Consider the following 17,479-nt stretch of genomic DNA (forward strand, 5'->3'; position numbering starts at 1 on the left):
CTGGGCCTCAGCCACAGCACATGCAAAGGCCTGGAAGTGAGAGGGTACAGGGAATCCAAGAACATAAAGGTAGGAGATATGAGGTAGGAACAGAGAGGCGGGCGGGGTGGACCTGCAGATACACCATGTGGAACTTTGTCTTGAGAGTCATGGAGAGCCATGGAAGCTGGAATGTGACATGAACAGATTTACATTTTGAAAAGATCCATCCGGCACAGTGGCTCATGCCTGTAATCCCAACACTTTGGGAGGCTGAGGCAGATGGATCACGTGAAGTCAAGGTTTGAGACTAGCCTGGCCAACATAGCGCAACCCTGGCTCTACTAAAAATACAAAAATTAACCAGGTGTGGTGGTGGGCGCTTGTAATCCCAGCTACTTGGGAGGCTGAGGCAGGAGAATCGGTTGAACCCGGGAGGTGGAGGTTGCAGTGAGCCAAGATTGCACCACTGCACTCCAGCCTGAGCGACAGAGCAAGACCTCTGTCTAAAAAAAAGAAAAGAAAAGATCCAACTGCAGTGAGGAGAATGACTTGAGAGGGACCAAAGGGGATGTGGAAAGCCCTTGGGAGGCCCCTAGAGTCATCCAGCAGAGAGATGGGGGTGGTGATGGGGGCAGCAATAGTAGAGACAGAGAAGTGGATGGGTTTGAGAGAGATTTAGAGCTTGAAAGTAGCCAGGCCTTGGTGATGGACCCGAGGAGGGAGAGGGAATGCCGGGTGCAGGTGGGGCTCCTCGGTTTCTGCCCTGCTGCTCATCAGAACAGGGACTCTGGGGAGAGGGAACCATACTGAGTCTAGGGTGCATTTGGGACATCCTAAAGGAGGTCTCAGACAGGCATTTGGAAATGGAGATGCAAGTTTGAGGGGTAACTAACCACACAGGCCAACAGAAGCTATGAGTTAGACGAGACAGTCTGGAGAGAGGAGGGAGGACAGCCAAGGGCCTGGGTTGCAGTTGAAGAATGCCCCCCGCCACCCCCTACCGCCAATGAAGTCCTCATCCTCCACCCCCCCAACTTGCCCTGTCATCTGTGACTCTGGCTGACCTCCCTCCTCTTCTCCTGAAGGGTGCAGCAGGTGTGGGGCTCCCGGGTCTGTGGTGGTCTCAGCCACTCTACTCCCTCACCCTGGAGGAGTCTGTGTGTTGTTTCTCAGATGCCCCATGTAGGTTCCCACCTCAGCATCCATCCCTCCACCTAGAATACCCTTCCGTTTCCTCATGCCGTTGGTTTGGCAAACTCCTGCTTATCTTCCAACACCCACTCAGCAGTTCTCCCAAACCCATTTCACTGTCTCCATGTCTGGGGCAGGGCCTGTGTCCAGGGAACCTTCCTATTCCCACACCCCGCTGGTGGCCTAGCTCAGAGCAGGCTCTTTGCTGCCACAGACTAAATCAGACTGCTCTTCTCTTCCCTTCAGTTCATTCCCAGCACTGACCCTTTCCAGAAGGCCCTGAGAGAAGAAGAGAAACGCCGAAAGAAAGAGGAGAAGCGGAAAGAGATCCGAAAAGGCCCAAGGATCTCCAGATCCCAGTCTGAGTTATAGCCCTGGAGCAGCTCAGGGCTCAAGGGGCCACGAGGAGGCAGGTCGGGAGGAAGAAGAGGTGGAGGTGTGGTTGTGGTGGAGAGCACCAGCTAGCCCCTTCCAGAAGGGGAGGCCACATTTGCCCGGCCCCCTGGAGCTGGGTCTGAGCCCCAGCTGAAGGGACTGAGCCACAGATGGCTGGATTTTCTCTCAGGGGCCTCCTGCTGAAGGGGCCTTCAGAGGATTTTATGCTGGAAATATGACCCTGTGCAGACTGCTGGGGGAGGCAGGAGGATGCCTGCCTGGACCCTGTTGGTGGCTGAAGACCTCTGGCCAGCTGGCTTTTGCCCTTGGTGGGGAAGCAGCAGAACTAGGTTCTGAGCCACGGGTCAGGGTGCCACCCTGCTGCTGGCCCCACTGTGTCACAGAGCTGCCTGGCACAGGTCCCAGCCCCTCTGCAGAGACACAATAAAAGCCAGCAGACCCTTTGGACCGACCAAGGCTGGTGGGGACACTGTGAGGGGACCAGGGCCCCTCAGGGATGTAGAAACAGCTTGGAGGATGCCTCTGCCCCACCAGGAGGGGCCCCAGGCCCTGGCAGGGCAGAGAAGCAAGGGGCTTGGCTTGGGCCTCCTGGTCCTACGCCATCACTGCCCTTGACAAATGATTGGTGTTGGGAAAGGACCTGGAAGTGCCCTGGGACCTGGGAAACATTTAGCTCAAGAAGACCTTGGAGCAACACGATCCCTGTCCTCAGATGTCTGGGGACAGTCATTGAGCAAGCACAGGGAAGTCAGCTTGTTCTCTCTGGCAGCGCTGGAAGACAGTCAACCTGTGGGTGGGGGGCTGCAGGGGGACAGGCCGCAGCCCTGCAGGAGGCCGTGCTCCGCAATGGCTGCCCTAAGCTGCATGGGTCAGACAGCTTCCCGTCTCGGGAGGCCACAGGGCAGGGAAGCTGCAGAGGGCATGTGGCCCTGGGTAGGGCAGCTGCCCTTCACTCATGCCCCTCCCAAGCAGAGGAGGGAAGGGCTTTAGTGAGAATTCTAGCTCTGCCTCTTTGACCTTGCCAAGTCAGGATCTGCCTCTTAAAGGAGCAGAGAAAACCATCCCAGATCCCCTCGATACCCAGCCCCCTACCACTGACAGAGCACAAGTGAGATCTGAGTCTTAGCCCTTCAGATTTGCTGACTGGCCTTGGCCCACCCCTCCCTGTGCTGCAGCTTCATTGGCAAAATGAATTTGATGGTGTCTGTATCCCCTGCCCAGCCCTAACCTGTTTTTCTCTGAGGCTGGCCTCCCTACGAGGCTGCAGCAGCAAAGGGAAGCCAAGCCTTAGAGAAGCCTCATGGAAGGGCCCAGAACATCCTGCACCCATCAGTTACTCGGAAGTAAGGGGACAAGAAGCAGCTGGAAGAGAGCTGGGTGTGGGGGCTGGGAGAAATTTCCCCATCAGAACTGCACCAGCCACCTGGGCCCCTCACTGGGCAGTGGAGGCAGGGCAGTGTGGTGGGACTGACTCAACAGACCTAGTTTCATCTCCACCCTGCCCTTCTCAGGTTGTGTGACCCCAGCCACATGGACACCCGAGTCTGTGAACTAAAGGGCTGGGCCATGGCATTAACAGTGGAGGGTGTCCAGGTTCTTGATGTCTTGAACAAAGAATTGGGCAAAATGCACAAAGCAAGCAAGGAATGAAGAGTTTTACTGAGAATGAAAGTATACCCCACAGCGTGGGAGAGGGCCTGAGCATAGGGACTCAAGGGGCCCATTACAGAATTTTTGGGAGTAAATACCCACTAGAGGATTCCATTGGTTACTTGAGGTACACCCTATGTAAATGGAAAGGATGAAGTAAATTTACAAATTCATTTACAGCATATACCCTATGGGGAGGATATTTCCTGTTATAGCTGAAGCGTGAATTGGCCTTATGTTCCCTGCCTCCAGACCCTATTTTCCTGCATCAACGGGAAAGGGTCAGATTCACTGGCTCAGCTGTTTAACCTGTCCTGGTGCCAGCAGCTGGAGCTGGGGGTCAGGACCAGCCCGCAAGCTCTTCCCTGCCGGAAGGACCAGGCCAGTTGCTGTCCTTTTCATACTGGAGAGTGGTTGTGGTTGCTGACTTAGCAGAGAAGGTGCTTGGCTTTCCCCTTAGCTGGAGAAAAAACTTTCTAAGAACCAGGCCTGGTTGGCAGCAGACCTAGCTTTCTTGGGGTGGCAGGGAGGTTAAAGGATACCTCAGGACAGTCAGTGGTGGGTCCAGCTTCGGCTGGAGGTTCTTTCTACTGAATAACTTCTATGGGCTCTGTCATTAGCAGGATTTGTATAATTTGAAGCAGAGCTGGGCAACTGCAGAGCAATGGGGAAGCCAGCCCAGTGTGGTGGCGAGACCTGGGCAACTTGGGACCAGCCTGGGCTGTCTCTTGCCAGCTGTTGTTATCAGAACCAGGCTCTTCACACTCAGCTCCTTGGGCCCCCCATCTCAGAATGCCCAGTGGTTGAAAGGATGAAACCTGGAATTTAAGTGACTTCTCAGTGATGCGTGCCCTTCTCTGATGGTTCCTTGTTCATCCCATGTATTTACTGACTGCCTGCTATATGCAGAGCCAAAGAATGGGGCCTGGTCTTGAACTATCTCCTCATCTGCCCCTTCTGGCACCTCCTTCCTCCTGGGCTCTTTCCTCTACTACCGTCATCCTCTCTCCAACCTGGTTAATCCTGTCCTTTCTGCCTTCAAATGGGCACCTTCAAAGAAACAAATAGAACTACTCCACTCGCTCCCTCTCTCCCTCCCTTTACTGCCACTATTGATTGTTATAGTCACTTGCTCCAGGAAGTCCACTTGCTGAGTCTTACTGCAGACAGAGCCCACCCCCTGAGCTGTAAAGGCCCTAGGGCACATGTTTGTCCAGCCGCCTCTTGCAGCTGGGATTGTTAGGTCACTATAGTGCTACCAACTGCATATACCACTGTGGGAGTCGTGCTGGTGGCGGTAGTGGTCACAGGTACCAGGGGCAGCAGTGAAGGGGTGGCTCTAATGCCAAGTCCAGTGACCAGTGCCAGGGTGCCCAGTGGTGGCAACAGTGGTGTTTTCAGTGTGATCTTGGACATTGCTCCTGTCTACTCAGCTGCTAGGCCCAGTCTTTGGAACCATTGGGGAGTCTGTGAGCTCCCTGATATCCTTTAAGGCAGCGTTTTCCAGCAGTGGCACTATTAACGTTTGCGGCTAGATAATTGTTTGGTGTGTGAGTGTGAAGAGGGCTGTCCTGTGTGTTGCAGGCTATTTTAGCAGCATCCCTGGCCTCTCCCTACCAGGTGCCTGTAGCAGTCCCCCAGTTATGACAACCAAAAATGTTTCCAGACATTGCCAGATGTCCACTGGGAGGGAAAACCTCTCTGGTCCACAGCCCTTCTCCTTATTCCAGTCCCACATCTTCCTCCCCTTCCCCATCACTGTCCTCAGAGAGATGCTGTTGACAGCTCCTTGAGGTGATTCTCTCAGGCTTGTTGTTGTAGTTCTCTGCTGTCAAGTCTGAGCTTACTGTCTCTTCCGGATTCTTCTTTCCTCACCTGCCCCCGTTGGCATGAAGTTTTTTATGGAGCTGTTTCTATTTTCTTTTTGGGCAGCCATACTCTCTAAGACCTAAAAGCTGAATACTCGCCCTGTTACTACCTGATAATTTTCGTCGCTTATGTTTCCAAAACCAAACTGGTTATTTCCCTCTCTAACCCCATCTCTGTGTCAAACAGTGGAGTACATGCTTTTGGTTAATCCAATTGGAAGGCTTCCTAGAGGAAGTAATATCTGAACTGAATCCTGAAAGATTAGGGGAAGAGGAAGAAAAGGACAGGTGCTGTGGGAAAAAGGGGAAAGTGTCAGAGGAAGTAAATGAAAAACCATATACAAAATTATCTTCTGTGACCCGTAGCACGTGCCCAATCCATGGTAGATATCGAAACATAGTGGTTACCCAGTCTAATCCATCCCTTTTCTTTCTTTCTTTTTTTTCTTTTTTTTTTTTGAGACAAGTCTCACTCTGTTGCCTGCCTGGAGTGCAGTGGTGCAATCTCGGCTCACTGCAACCCCCGCCTCCCGGGTTCAAGTGATTCTTCTGCCTCAGCCTCCTGAGTAGCTAGGACTACAGGTGCTTGCCACCACAACCAGCTAATTTTTGTATTTTCAGTAGAGATGGGTTTCACCATATTGGCCAGGATGGTCTCGATCTCTTGACTTCGTGATCTGCCTGCCTTGGCCTCCTAAAGTGCTGGGATTACAGGCGTAAGCAACCGCGCCCGGCTGTCCATCTCTTTTCAGATGAAGAGCTCAGGTTCTGAGGAGTGACTTGTCAAAAGCTGCTCTACCTCTCAGAGCCAGCCCTTGTCCTCCTGCTAGCCAGAGCAAGGTACCACCTGGAAGAGATGTTCAGTTACATGGGATCCAGGGCCAGAGGGAAAATATCAGTGCTTCCTGAGGTTCGGGTCCAGCCACCCTTCTTCCACCATTTCTATTGAGCCTTCAGTTGTACCCCTTCAGTCCACTTGGCGAGGCATCACGGCCTCTGGGCAGGTTCAGTGGGGAACTATGGGAGCAGGTGCTGTGTGCCACCTCTGGAGGGGGTTACTGAGGTTCTGGGTTGTGGGGGGTGCCCTGGGCCAGAGTGAGTTGTATGGGAGTTGTTGCTGAATCCCCCCAGAGTACCTGTCACACACCAGTGTGAGGGGCCTTGCAAGAGCCACTGGGCAGCACAGTTGAAGGTGGCACCTTCCTGCTCAGTGCTGGGTCCAGAGCAGGGTTTAGTTTTCTGTGTCTTTCAGGGTAAGACTGGTGTATTCTATACCAGCCTCCCTGTGTGTGAACAATGACGAGAACAATGTTGTCTTGTTTTCCCAAAAAATAAGACACTATCTGTTTCTCATTAGTTATACATGTTCATTATAGAACGTAATTTAAGCAATACTGAAATGCCAAAAAGAAAGTAAAATTCACTCTAAAAGTAAAATTCACCCCAAATCTCACTACTCCTGTAACTATGTCTGACAGCCAGCTGTTGGGTCTTCCATCGTTTTTAACCTTCAGGTGAGCACACAGATCCTTATTTTTTCTTTTTTCTTTTTTTTTTTTTGAGATGCAGTCTCCTGTTGCCCAGGCTGGAGTGCAATGGCGCGATCTCTGCTCACCGTAACTTCTGCCTCCCGGGTTCAAGCAAATCTCCTGCCTCAGCTTCCTGAGTAGCTAGGATTACAGGCATGCACCATCACGCCTGGCTAATTTTTCTATTTTTAGTAGAGACGGGGTTTCACCAAGCTGGCCAAGCTGGTCTCGAACTCCCGACCTCAGGCAATCCGCCCACCTCAGCCTCCCAAAGTGCTGGGATTACAGGCGTGAGCCACCTTGCCCGGACTCTCTTTGTATTTTTTCTTTCTATTTTTTGAGACAGAGTCTTGCCCTGTCTCCCAGGCTGGAGTGCAGTGGCATGATCTCAGCTCACTGCAGCCTCTATCTCCCAGGTTCCGGCAGTTCTCCTACCGGTTAGCTGGGATTACAGGCATGCACCACCACACCCGGCTAATTTTTGTATTTTTAAGTAGAGACGGGGTTTCACCATGTTGGTCAGGCTGGTCTCCAACTCCTGACCTCAAATGATCTGCACACCTCTGCCTCCTAAAGTGCTGGGATTACCAGCGTGAGCCACCGCACCTGGCCAGATCCTTATTTTTTCAATTGCAATACAGCAGTATGCAAGGCACTTACTGTATGCCAAAGCTTATGCCGAGAGCTGGCTGCCAGCAGCTCCTCCTGCCTCGAGGCCTTTGTCCATGTCATCATTTCCCCTTTGGCTATAACAGCTGCAGTTCTCTCATAATTTTAGGTTTCATCTTAAATGTCACTTCTTCAGAGGCTTCTTGACAGCACAAGTCAGGGCCCTTGTTAGTTTCATCACATCCATTACCTTTCCTTGATCACTTGTACCATCATCTGTAATTTATTTTTATGTTTAATACGGGTGTGGGATTTCTGATTTTTTTTTTTTTTTACTAGACTGGAAGCTCTCAGAGGGCAGGAACCATTTGTTTCCCTGCCACAGAGATGTTCAGTAAATATTGTCAATTGAATGTGCAAATAATCTCACTTAACCACAGCTATGAGGGATGCTATTTTATCCCCATTTTAGAGATGACTAAACTGAGGCTTAGAACAATTAGCCCAAGGTCACAGTGAATTAGTGGATTCATGTGTCTGCCTCCACACAGCCTGTGTGTTCTTAATTATTGATCACTAAGCAACAGCTGCCTCTCACAAACTGGCAGGAAACTTACTTTTCCCTTTTATCAATATATTGTGAACGCCTTTTCTTGCTAATAAATATACATTTGTGTGCGTAATTTTTAATGATCCCATGGTATTCCATCGTGTGGATGTAATTTACATATTCATTTCCTTATTCTCACTTCTTCCTAGTTACAGCACTTCTTCCTAGTTACAGCACTTCTTTAAGCACTTGTAATTTTTATTCCTTTGGATAAATTCCTAGAAGTTTACAACACGACCAGCTGCAAGATGGGGCAGTGAGGCGCTTGAAGGAGTGGGTGGGCTGCACTTCAGAATCCCGGTGGAACTTTTTCAAAAAACTCGTGCCCGAGGCCCCCCTCTCAGGAGGCCGTTGGTGGGCCTGGGCACTGGCGTGGTTTTCAGGTCCTCAGTGGTTCCGAGGTGCCAGAGATTGAGGACCACTGGAGTAAGAGCGAGGTCAGGGCGGGTGCAAAGCAGAAGACGTAAAATCCTGACCGCCCTGGGACCATCTGCAACCTTGTCAAGCCTCCGTGCCTGCCTTTGTAAGGAGGCTGGGAGAAGCGGGACTTGGATGACCCGGACTCCGGTCCCGAGCGCTGGGGTCCAGGTTTGACTCCGCTGGCTTTCTCAGGCGGGCAGGGCGGGGGTAGGCGGCCGGGAAGATGACGTAATGTGCTCCCAGCCAGGGCTGGAGGCGGCCAGCGGTCGCAGGTGGAGGGTGGCCTGTTAACCCTTCACTCCCAGGCCAGTGGACGGACTTGCGTGTGGCGGAGATCCAACGGACAAGGCAGCGGCTCCTTTAAACAAGGCGGAGAAGGTTAAGATGATGACCGGACGGCTACTCCAGGCATTCGCTCGGAGGCCGCGAGGGGAGGGACCGAACTATGCAAATCTGAGCTGCTGATCGATGACGCGCCATCACCCCACGCACCGCCTCGCTCGCCCATTGGCTGAGATGAGCCTGGTCCCATTGACAACAAACAGGGGGGCGCGCGGCCTGGAGGCGGGGCCGCAGGGGGCGCGGGCTGGGGCGGGGGAATCCCGCCCCGCCCTTTCTGTGCGGCGCCCGGGCGCAACGCAAACATGGCGGCGGGTGGCACCCGTCGGTGAGGTGGTGCCGGGCGGGGGTTGTCGGGTGTCATGGGCGGTGGCGACGGCACCGCCCCCGCGTCTCCCTGAGCGGGACGGCAGGGGGGCTTCTGCGCTGAGCCGGGCGATGGACGAGAGCGGCGAGCTGGGCGGTCTGGAGACCATGGAGACCCTCACGGAGCTGGGCGACGAGCTGACCCTGGGAGACATCGACGGTGAGTGGTGGGTGGGTGGGAGTGCGGGGGCCGCGCGGGGAGGAAGGGGTTACGGCGGCGCGCCCGGGTGCGCGTGCGCCCACCCCCGACAGCCCCGGCTCGCGCGGGAAGAACCCGGTGCGCACGGTGCCCCCGGCGGTCCTCAACCCTTCCGGCGCTGCGAGCGTGAGCCCGACCCAGCTGCGCCGCTCCGGGAGGCCGTGGGATCTGGGGCGCCGCGGGGCCGAAAGCGGCGCGAGGGTCGCGGGTTTCAGAGCGCGGGGCCTGGGACGTCGCGGGGGCGTCTCAGGGAGCGGCCTAAGGAGAGCGCGTGGCCGCCGCCTCCCTCGCGCGCCCACACGCGGTTTCCGTGGTCCGCTCTCCCGCCGCCCGCGACCGCGCGTCGCACCTGTCACTCCCTTCCTGGCCGCGGGGGCGGCTTTGGGATTCCCAGGGCCCAGCCCCCAGTCTCCGCGCCCCGAATCCCTGGGCTTCTCAGGATTGACCGACGGCCAGGTCGCCGGGTGCTCTGCGAAACTTTGGGCAGCGACTGCAGAAGCAAGTTGCTGATGAAGAGAGCAGTGGCGGCGGAGTGTGGACACATCTCTCCGGGATGGAGACCCGGGCGCTCCTGCTGTCACGCTGCAAGGGGAATTGAGCAGAAGGAATTTTGAGTTGTGGCCCCTCGGGTACGGGCTGGGGAGCGGGTGGCCTTTGTTCCAGCGCCTTAACAGCGGAGTGGAAGAGCTGGTAGGAGCCCAGGGATCCACTCTTAAAATACTAATTTTGCGACCACGGGAACCACGATTTGGAGAGGGTCAGCGGCTTGCTCAAGGTCACCCAGCTGGTTAGAGCCTAGTTCTTGCAGTTCCTTGGCCAGTATTGGTTTTTTTATACCCTTCCTTTCAAGAAAGAGTCCAGTTGACTAGGCTAGTAATCTTATTAACTGGATAGTTGCACTCTTACGTTTAGGCCCCAAAATGCTTTGTATTATTTCACTTCTTCCTCACAACAATCCTGTGAGATACTCTTATTACCTCTATTTTAATACGGTAATTAAAGAAGCCGAGACCAGGAGATGTTGACTTATCTAAGGCCACTCACTTTAGAGAGCTTAGGCAGAAACACAGGTGCATTGTACTTTTCAGTTTTCAGAATGCTTTCATGTCCAGGATCTCACTACAGCCTTGCAGGCATGTATGATGGCTACATCCCTGTTGTGCAGATGAAGAAACAGAAGCAGCAGAAGATTCTCTTTTGGGGGAAGAGATAAATGCAGCAGCTAATTGAAAAGGATCTGTTTGCCATTTTCCCATTTTGCTTTTGTAATATTTCTCCCCTTGATTTGTCCTTGATTTCCATTTTGGTCATGTGGGCAGTGTAATAAGACCCTTAATTGAAGCCCCAGTTCTAACCACAGACTCTTTGCTAAGTGCTTCTAAATACAGAAATGGGTTAACAAATGGGGGATGGGGTAGGTGGGGGTTGGGAACATAGCAAGGGCAGCTAACATGTTTTGAGAACTTCTGTGCCAGACGGTGTTAAACAGTTATACACGTTAATGTTCTCAATCTTCCTAACAACCCTGTCAGGTAGAGAGAACTGTTATACTTGTCATCTCCCTCTCACAGATCCTGAAAGTGAGGCCCAGGGCGGTTCATTGATTTACTGAAGATTACACAGCCAGTAGAAAGTACTGTTATGTCTATAGCTGCCTACCTGCAAGGGCACAGAAAGAAATTCATGTGCATTTTGCATTCCTATTCCATGATCAATTCCTATTTGTCTTATTTTGTTTATCTGATTTTTAAATTTAAATTTTTATTTATTTAGTTATTTTTTGAGACAGGGTCTCATTCTGTCACCCAGGCTGGAATGCAGTGGCACAATCACAGCTCACTGCAGCCTTGACCTTCTGGGCTCAAGCAATCCTCCCACCTCAGCCGGGAGGCTGGGACCACAGACGCATGCCACCACACCCAGCAAATTTTTTGAATTTTGTAGAGATGAGGTCTCACTATGTTGCCAGGCACAAACTCTTAGGCTCAAACGATCCTCCTGCCTCGGCCTCCCAAAGCGCTAGGATTACAGGTGTGGGCCACCTAAAATTTTTTTTTTTTTTTTGAGACGGAGTTTCGCTATTGTTGCCTAGGCTGGAGTGCAATGGCGCGATCTCGGCTCACCGCAACCTCCACCTCCCGAGTTCAAGCGATTCTCCTGTCTCAGCCTCCCGAGTAGCTGGGATTACAGGCATGCGCCACCACGCCCGGCTAATTTTGTATTTTTAGTAGAGACAGGGTTTCTCCATGTTGGTCGGGCTGGTCTCCAACTCCCAACCTCAGGTGATCCGCCCACCTTGGCCTCCTAAAGTGCTGAGATTACAGGCATGAGCCACCGTGCCTGGCCGAGCCACCGTGCCTGGCCGAGCCACCTAATTTTTTTTAGAGACAGTGTCTGGCTGTTGCCCAGGCTGGAGTGCAGTAGCACAATCATAGCTCACTGCAGCCTTGAACTCTTGGGCTTAAGCAGTCCTCCCAGCTCAGCTTTCCGAGTAGTTAGGACTAAGGCATGTACCACCACACCTAGCTAATTTATATATATATGGTAGAGCCAGTCTCACTGTGTTGCCCAGGCTAGTCTTGAACTTCCAGGCACATGCAGTCCTCCTGTCTTGGCCTCCCAAAGTGCTGGGATTACTGGCATGAGCCACTGTACCGAACCCTGTCTTAATTTGTAATGAGTTTAAATTACCTAGTGGTTAATACTGTCCTTATCCCCACAGATTTCTGAATAAAATGGAAACTACCACCCTCTGGAAACTACCACAGTGGTTCAGTGGCTTCATAGGTCCATTAGGTTTGATCTCAGTGGAAGAAGAGTCCACTTCTCTGTCCTTCCAGAAGACCTGGTTTATAACAGTGCATAAGGCTTTTTCTCAAAATAGTGATATACCGCACAAGGAAGAGATGTGGCTGTTTTGTCACAGGAGACCTAGGGGCCAGGTTTGGGAAAAGTGGTTCCATGTCTTCAGTTGATCAACAAGTATTCAAGTGCTGGCTGTGGTTTCTGAGCTGTAAGGAATCATGAAAGATAGCATAGAATTTTATGGCTTCATGGAGCTTGAGATGAGAAATTCTAGTGCCAGTATGGAACGCTTAAAATTGCACAGCACAAGTAAAAGTCAGCAGTGAGGGTAGCTTGGTAAAGGCTGGCTTAGCAGGAAGACCACACCAAAGAAGTGGCTCTTGACCTGGGCCTTGGAGGACAAAAAGAGTTGGGCAGGCTGAAGGTCAGTGGTCTGAAGATAAAATTATCCCTTGATTCTCACCCCTGTGTTCCCATTACTGAATGTTAGCTCCTTGAGGCAGAGACCTTCGTTTCATTCCCACTGAATTCTTTGAACCTAGAACAGTGCCTGGCACAGTGAGAGTGCCCATTAAATATTTGTGGAATGCCTGAGTGATCCAGTGATCTTGGGCTGGGCAGGATACTAATTGTCCTGGACATGGTTTGGAGTTGGATTAGATCAAGGAAATAGCCAGCCTGGATGCTTCTAGGAGCTGGTCAGGTGAGGAAGGGGAGAGGCAGGCAGGGTGAGTACATTTACTTCCTTTGTATGTGTATGGTGGGGATAAGGGGTGGATGCAACCTAGAGAGCCTCCAGGAGGTGCAGGCAGGCAAGGATCCATTCATTCCACAATGTCTGCTGTGTTCCAGTCCGTTGGTACCCTTCAAGGATATGGGCTCAGGGAGGCCACATTCATTTACTCATTCAACACATCTCTTGAATGGCTTCTAAGTATTCATGATGGACAAAGGATAACTTGAGCGAGACAGATGATGTGTCTTCTCTCTCAGGAAGCTTACATTCTTGATGGAGGAAATACAAGTTGAGTAAAATAAATGAACACTTTAGGCAGGGCACTGTGAGCAAAATAAAATTGGGCCATATTATAGAGTGTGACTGGGCTAGCCTACTTAGATTCGGAAGTCCAGGGAGGCTTCTTGGAAGAGAGGTATCAGTGTCTGTTTTTCAAGAGATGCCCAAGTCTGGATTTTTATTTGAAATACCCAGATTTTTGGCCGGGCACAGTGGCTCATGCCTGTAATCCCAGCACTTTGGGAGGCCGAGGTGGGCGGATCACCTGAGGTCAGGAGTTCAAGACCAGCCTAGCCAATATGGTGAAACCCCATCTCTACTAAAAATACAAAAATTAGCCGGGCATGGTGGTACACGCCTATAGTCCCAGCTACCCAGGAGGCAGAGACAGGAGAATCACTTGAACCTGGGAGGCAGAGGTTGCAGTAAGCTGAGATCATGCCACTGCACTCCAGCCTAGGCAACAGAATGAGACTCCGTCTAAAAAAAAAAAAAAAAAAAAAAAAAATGCTGGACACGGTGGCTCACACCTATAATCCCAGCACTTTGGGAGGCCGAGGCGGGTGGATCACCTGAGATTGGGAGTTCGAGACCAGCCTGACCAACATGGAGAAATCCTGTCTCTACTAAAAATACAAAATTAGCTGGGCGTGGTGGCGCATGCCTGTAATCCCAGCTACTCAGGAGGCTAAGGCAGGAGAATTGCTTGAACCCAGGAGGCAGAGGTTGCAGTGAGCCGAGATTGCGCCATTGCACTCCAGCCTGGGCAACAAGAGCAAGACTCTGTCTCAAAAAAAAAGAAAAAAAAAGAAAGAAAGAAATACCCAGATTTTTATATGTTGGCTCATTTAAAAAAAAAAAAATACTATAGGCACCCAATAAAGCATGTGTGCTAGTTGATCTCTGGGGTCTTGTACTACTGCAGAACGTCCTATTGTCCCAGGCCCCCAGGTTTCCCATAATAGAGTAAGTCTACCATTTCATTTTGTGTTATATATCTCTATTTTGAGAAAGGACCTCATGTGCCATTACACACCAGGTCTTCTGGAAGGGCAGCAAGGTGGGATCCTCTTCCACTGGGATCAGGAAGGGAACAGTCATGGAGGTGACCTTTTTGCTGGGTCCAAATAGATGGGTGGCAGGAGCAGCCCGACAAGTATGTGGGAGGAGTTAGAACAAGCTGCCTTTGGAAATGAAAGGTTACTAGAGATTTCTTGGAATATAGTGTGTGTGAGGAAACAGTAGAAGATGAGGTCTGAGGTGAGGTGGAGCTAAATTGTACTGTAGATGCAAGGTGTTTTATGGAAGATAGGAAGGGAATTGTTGAAGATTTTCAAGTAGGGGGTGACATATTAATCATGGGTTTTTAAGAAAATTGAATTGTGGGCTGGGCTCAGTGGCTCATGCCTGTAATCCTAGCATTTTGGTAGGCCGAGGAGGGTGGATCACCCGAGGTCAGGAGTTCGAGACCAGCTTGGCCAACATGGTGAAACCCCATTTCTACTAAAGATACAAAAATTAGCCGGGCATGGTGGCGGGCACCTGTAATCCCAGCTACCTGGGAAGCTGAGGCAGGAGAATCGCTTGAACCTGGGAGGCGGAGGTTGCAGTGAACCCAGATTGTGGCACTGTACTCCAGCCTAGGTGACAGAGCAAGACCTTGTCTCAAAAAAATAAAAGAGAAAGAAAAGAATATTGAACTGTGGTGATAGGCAAGGAAGATTGGAGGCAGGGAGGCCAATTGGGAAACTGTAGCCATCCAGGTGTGAGGTGATGAAGGGTGACATATTTGGATGGGAAGTGGCCCTCATTCAAATACCTTTCCATAGCACTGACTTGGGCCTCTGCTTGCTTCTCCCTGCAGAAACCCAGTTTGACAGAGTACCCTGCAGTACCTGGCACTGACTAGGTGTTCTGTAAAGGTGTGTCTGATGAGGAAAGGAAAGCACCTCAAGTTCGGTCTGAGTGTTCACACCATTGGGAAGGTTGGAGTGGCCAACTGGGTGAGCAAGGAGTGAGTGTTGGGGATGTGACAGGACATGTCCTCACTGAAGGCTTGTCCCTGAAGGCAGAGCAGAGGGAGAATTCTAAGATCCCATTAAGACTTTGATCCTGGAGCACTGGGGGAGTTAGGAGTCAGCAGAAAGAGCTGGTTAGGGGAAATGATGAAAATTTGTCTTAATTGTGCTGAAATTGGGGTGCCTGGGGGTCATCCAGTAGGAAATGAGATGTAGATACTTAGGAGAAGGTAAAACTGGGATGGAGATTGAAGAGAGTCACTGTTGAGTCAAGAGGAGAGAACTGGGAGATTCGAGGTTAGGAAAGTGTTAGCTTTTCAAGGAGTAGTCTGTAGATGGTGGAGACAATGCCACAGAGAACAACAAGGATGACAAGGCCATGCAAGGAGTCGTGGGACTTGGTATTAGGAGGCCAAACCTTGCCAGAACAGTCAGATGAGGGAATCCAAGGCAGAAAGGAAGCAGGGGTGAGTGGGAGATGGGCAGGTGGAGGCAAGTAGTTCTCTTTGGAGAAAGTAGAATAATTTTTTCAGTGAGCTGATCTACTTTCTGTCTTGATGAGTTTGCCTATTCTGGACAACTCATAAATGGAATCAGACAGGTAGCATAATATTGCTTAGGTTCATCATGTTGCAGTGTAGTGTTCCATTGCATGGACACACCGCATTCTGTTTTATCTACTCTTCAGTTGGTGGACATTTGGGCCGTTTCTACTCTGGCTACATTATGAATGAAGCTGCTACAAACTTGAGTACAAGTTGCTGTGTGGACATATATGTTCATTTCTCTTGGGTAGATCTTCTACATTTTTTGTTGTTTATGTTTTCCAAGAGCTTATAATAAATAGTCCCATTTATTCACATGCTTAGTTTCTTTTTTTTTTGAGACGGAGTCTCTGTTGCCCAGGCTGAAGTGCAGTGGCGCGGTCTCAGCTCACTGCAGCCTCTGCCTCCTGGGTTCAGGCAATTCTCTGCCTCAGCCTCCCAAGTAGCTGGGATTACAGGCACCCACCTCCACACCCAGCTAATTTTTTGTATTTTTAGTAGAGACGGGGTTTCACCATCTTGGCCAGGCTGGTCTTGAACTCCTGACCTTGTGATCCACCCGACTCGGCCTCCCAAAGTGCTGGGATTACAGACGTGAGCCACCGCGCCCGGCCCACGTGCTTAGTTTCTATGTTCCTGTAACTAATTTGCCCTAAATCTTGTGATGGAAACTTGCAATGTGGTGGTCAATTCCTTTCTTTCCTGTCCCATCTGATGGCTATGGTTTAGGTCTGCTCTCCCTTCACTTATCTTGGGACAACCCCTAACCACCACCCTTGGGGGCAATGTTGAAGCTCTTCTTTCCCAGTTCTTGATTTTTACTCACTTATTTTAGTGGAGCACATCCTCCAGTGGCTTCCTGAGAAAGAGTACATTTAGGTAACTCTTTGAGGCCTTGCCTGTCTAAAAACATCTTTATACTAACCTCATTCCACTTTGGTAGTTTGGCTGAGTTTAGAATTTTAGGTTGGACAGAGTTTTATGTCAGAATTTTGAAGGCATTGTCTGATTATCTTCTTGCTTCTAGTAGAGAAATCTGATGCCATTTCCATTCTCGATCCTTTTTGTCTGTGACCTGTTTTCTTCTCTGGAAGCTTTTAGGATCCTGTCTTTATGTTCTGAATTCCATGACAACGTGCCTTGATGTGACTGGGCCGACAGTCACTGTCCCTACTTGTTGGGGCTCTGGAGAGCTGTGTCTGATACCTGAATTCATGCAGTCCCCCTGCCATCAGCCTCCTTGTCACCTGAGCCTGCAGAGGAACTTCCAGTACCTGAGCCTTTCCATGGCACTGATTTGGGCCTCTGCTTGCTTCTCTCTGCAGACACCCAGTTTCATCTTTGGCAGAGTACCCTGCAGTACCTGGCACTGAATAGGCACTCTGTAAAGGTGTGTCTAATGAGGGAGGGAAAGCACCTCAAGTTCAGTCTGGGTGTTCACACCATTGGGAAAGTTGGAGTGGCCAACTGGCTGAGCTAGGAGTGAGAGTTGGGGATGGTTGTGGTCAGCACACCCCTAGGAGGTAGAGGTGGGAGAAGAGTGGAAACTGACTTCACATTTCTCCAGGGAGGGATGCTTTGGAAAAACTGCTCAGTGAGATGAAGCACAGATCTGCTTTTCATCCCTTTTGTACCTTTTTAAAGACATAAGGTATGTTTTGACATTGGAGTATATATGAGGGTTGCTAACGTTTGGGTTGAAAGAGCTGCTGTTGTCCACAGCTTATTTATTTTCCACCCATTTTTATCTCCTGGTCTCATCCAGTTACATTTCCTGGGATATGTTTTTGGGGGTTGCTCAGATCACGACATTAGAGTCCCTTTGGGTTTCTCCTCCCTCCTCTGTCTATTTGGCCTCGCCCTTGACAAACATTCCCCACATTCACACCCAGGCCTTTCGCCTAATGTTCTTGAATGCTGCTTGCCTCTCATTGAAT

The 17,479-nt window shown here is 50.8% G+C and overlaps 2 protein-coding genes across 5 annotated transcripts in view; both read left to right on the forward strand.

Moving 5' to 3' along the window:
* The window catches only part of CCDC134 (coiled-coil domain containing 134), a 30,462-nt gene extending 22,547 nt beyond the window's left edge, over positions 1-7,915 (forward strand). For 2 of the 3 annotated variants that reach the window (XM_063705017.1, XM_063705016.1), the window contains 2 exons: positions 1,420-1,586; positions 6,657-7,915. In XM_063705017.1, coding sequence (XP_063561087.1) covers positions 1,420-1,545 — 126 coding nt within the window. In that variant the 3' untranslated portion in view covers positions 1,546-1,586; positions 6,657-7,915. Of the gene's footprint in view, positions 1-1,419 lie in introns of all 3 variants that reach the window. The other variant, XM_019018464.4, reaches the window with a different exon arrangement.
* A 95-nt stretch (positions 7,916-8,010) lies between these two features.
* SREBF2 (sterol regulatory element binding transcription factor 2) overlaps positions 8,011-17,479 on the forward strand; it is a 75,196-nt gene continuing 65,727 nt past the window's right edge. The window contains exon 1 of one of the 2 annotated variants that reach the window (XM_019018465.4): positions 8,011-9,120. In XM_019018465.4, the coding sequence (XP_018874010.4) occupies positions 8,724-9,120 (397 nt within the window). In that variant the 5' untranslated portion in view covers positions 8,011-8,723. Of the gene's footprint in view, positions 9,121-9,378; positions 9,789-17,479 lie in introns of those variants that run through there. The other variant, XM_055374753.2, reaches the window with a different exon arrangement.

This window comes from Gorilla gorilla, chromosome 23, assembly GCF_029281585.2.
Source record: "Gorilla gorilla gorilla isolate KB3781 chromosome 23, NHGRI_mGorGor1-v2.1_pri, whole genome shotgun sequence".
NCBI lineage: Eukaryota > Metazoa > Chordata > Mammalia > Primates > Hominidae > Gorilla > Gorilla gorilla.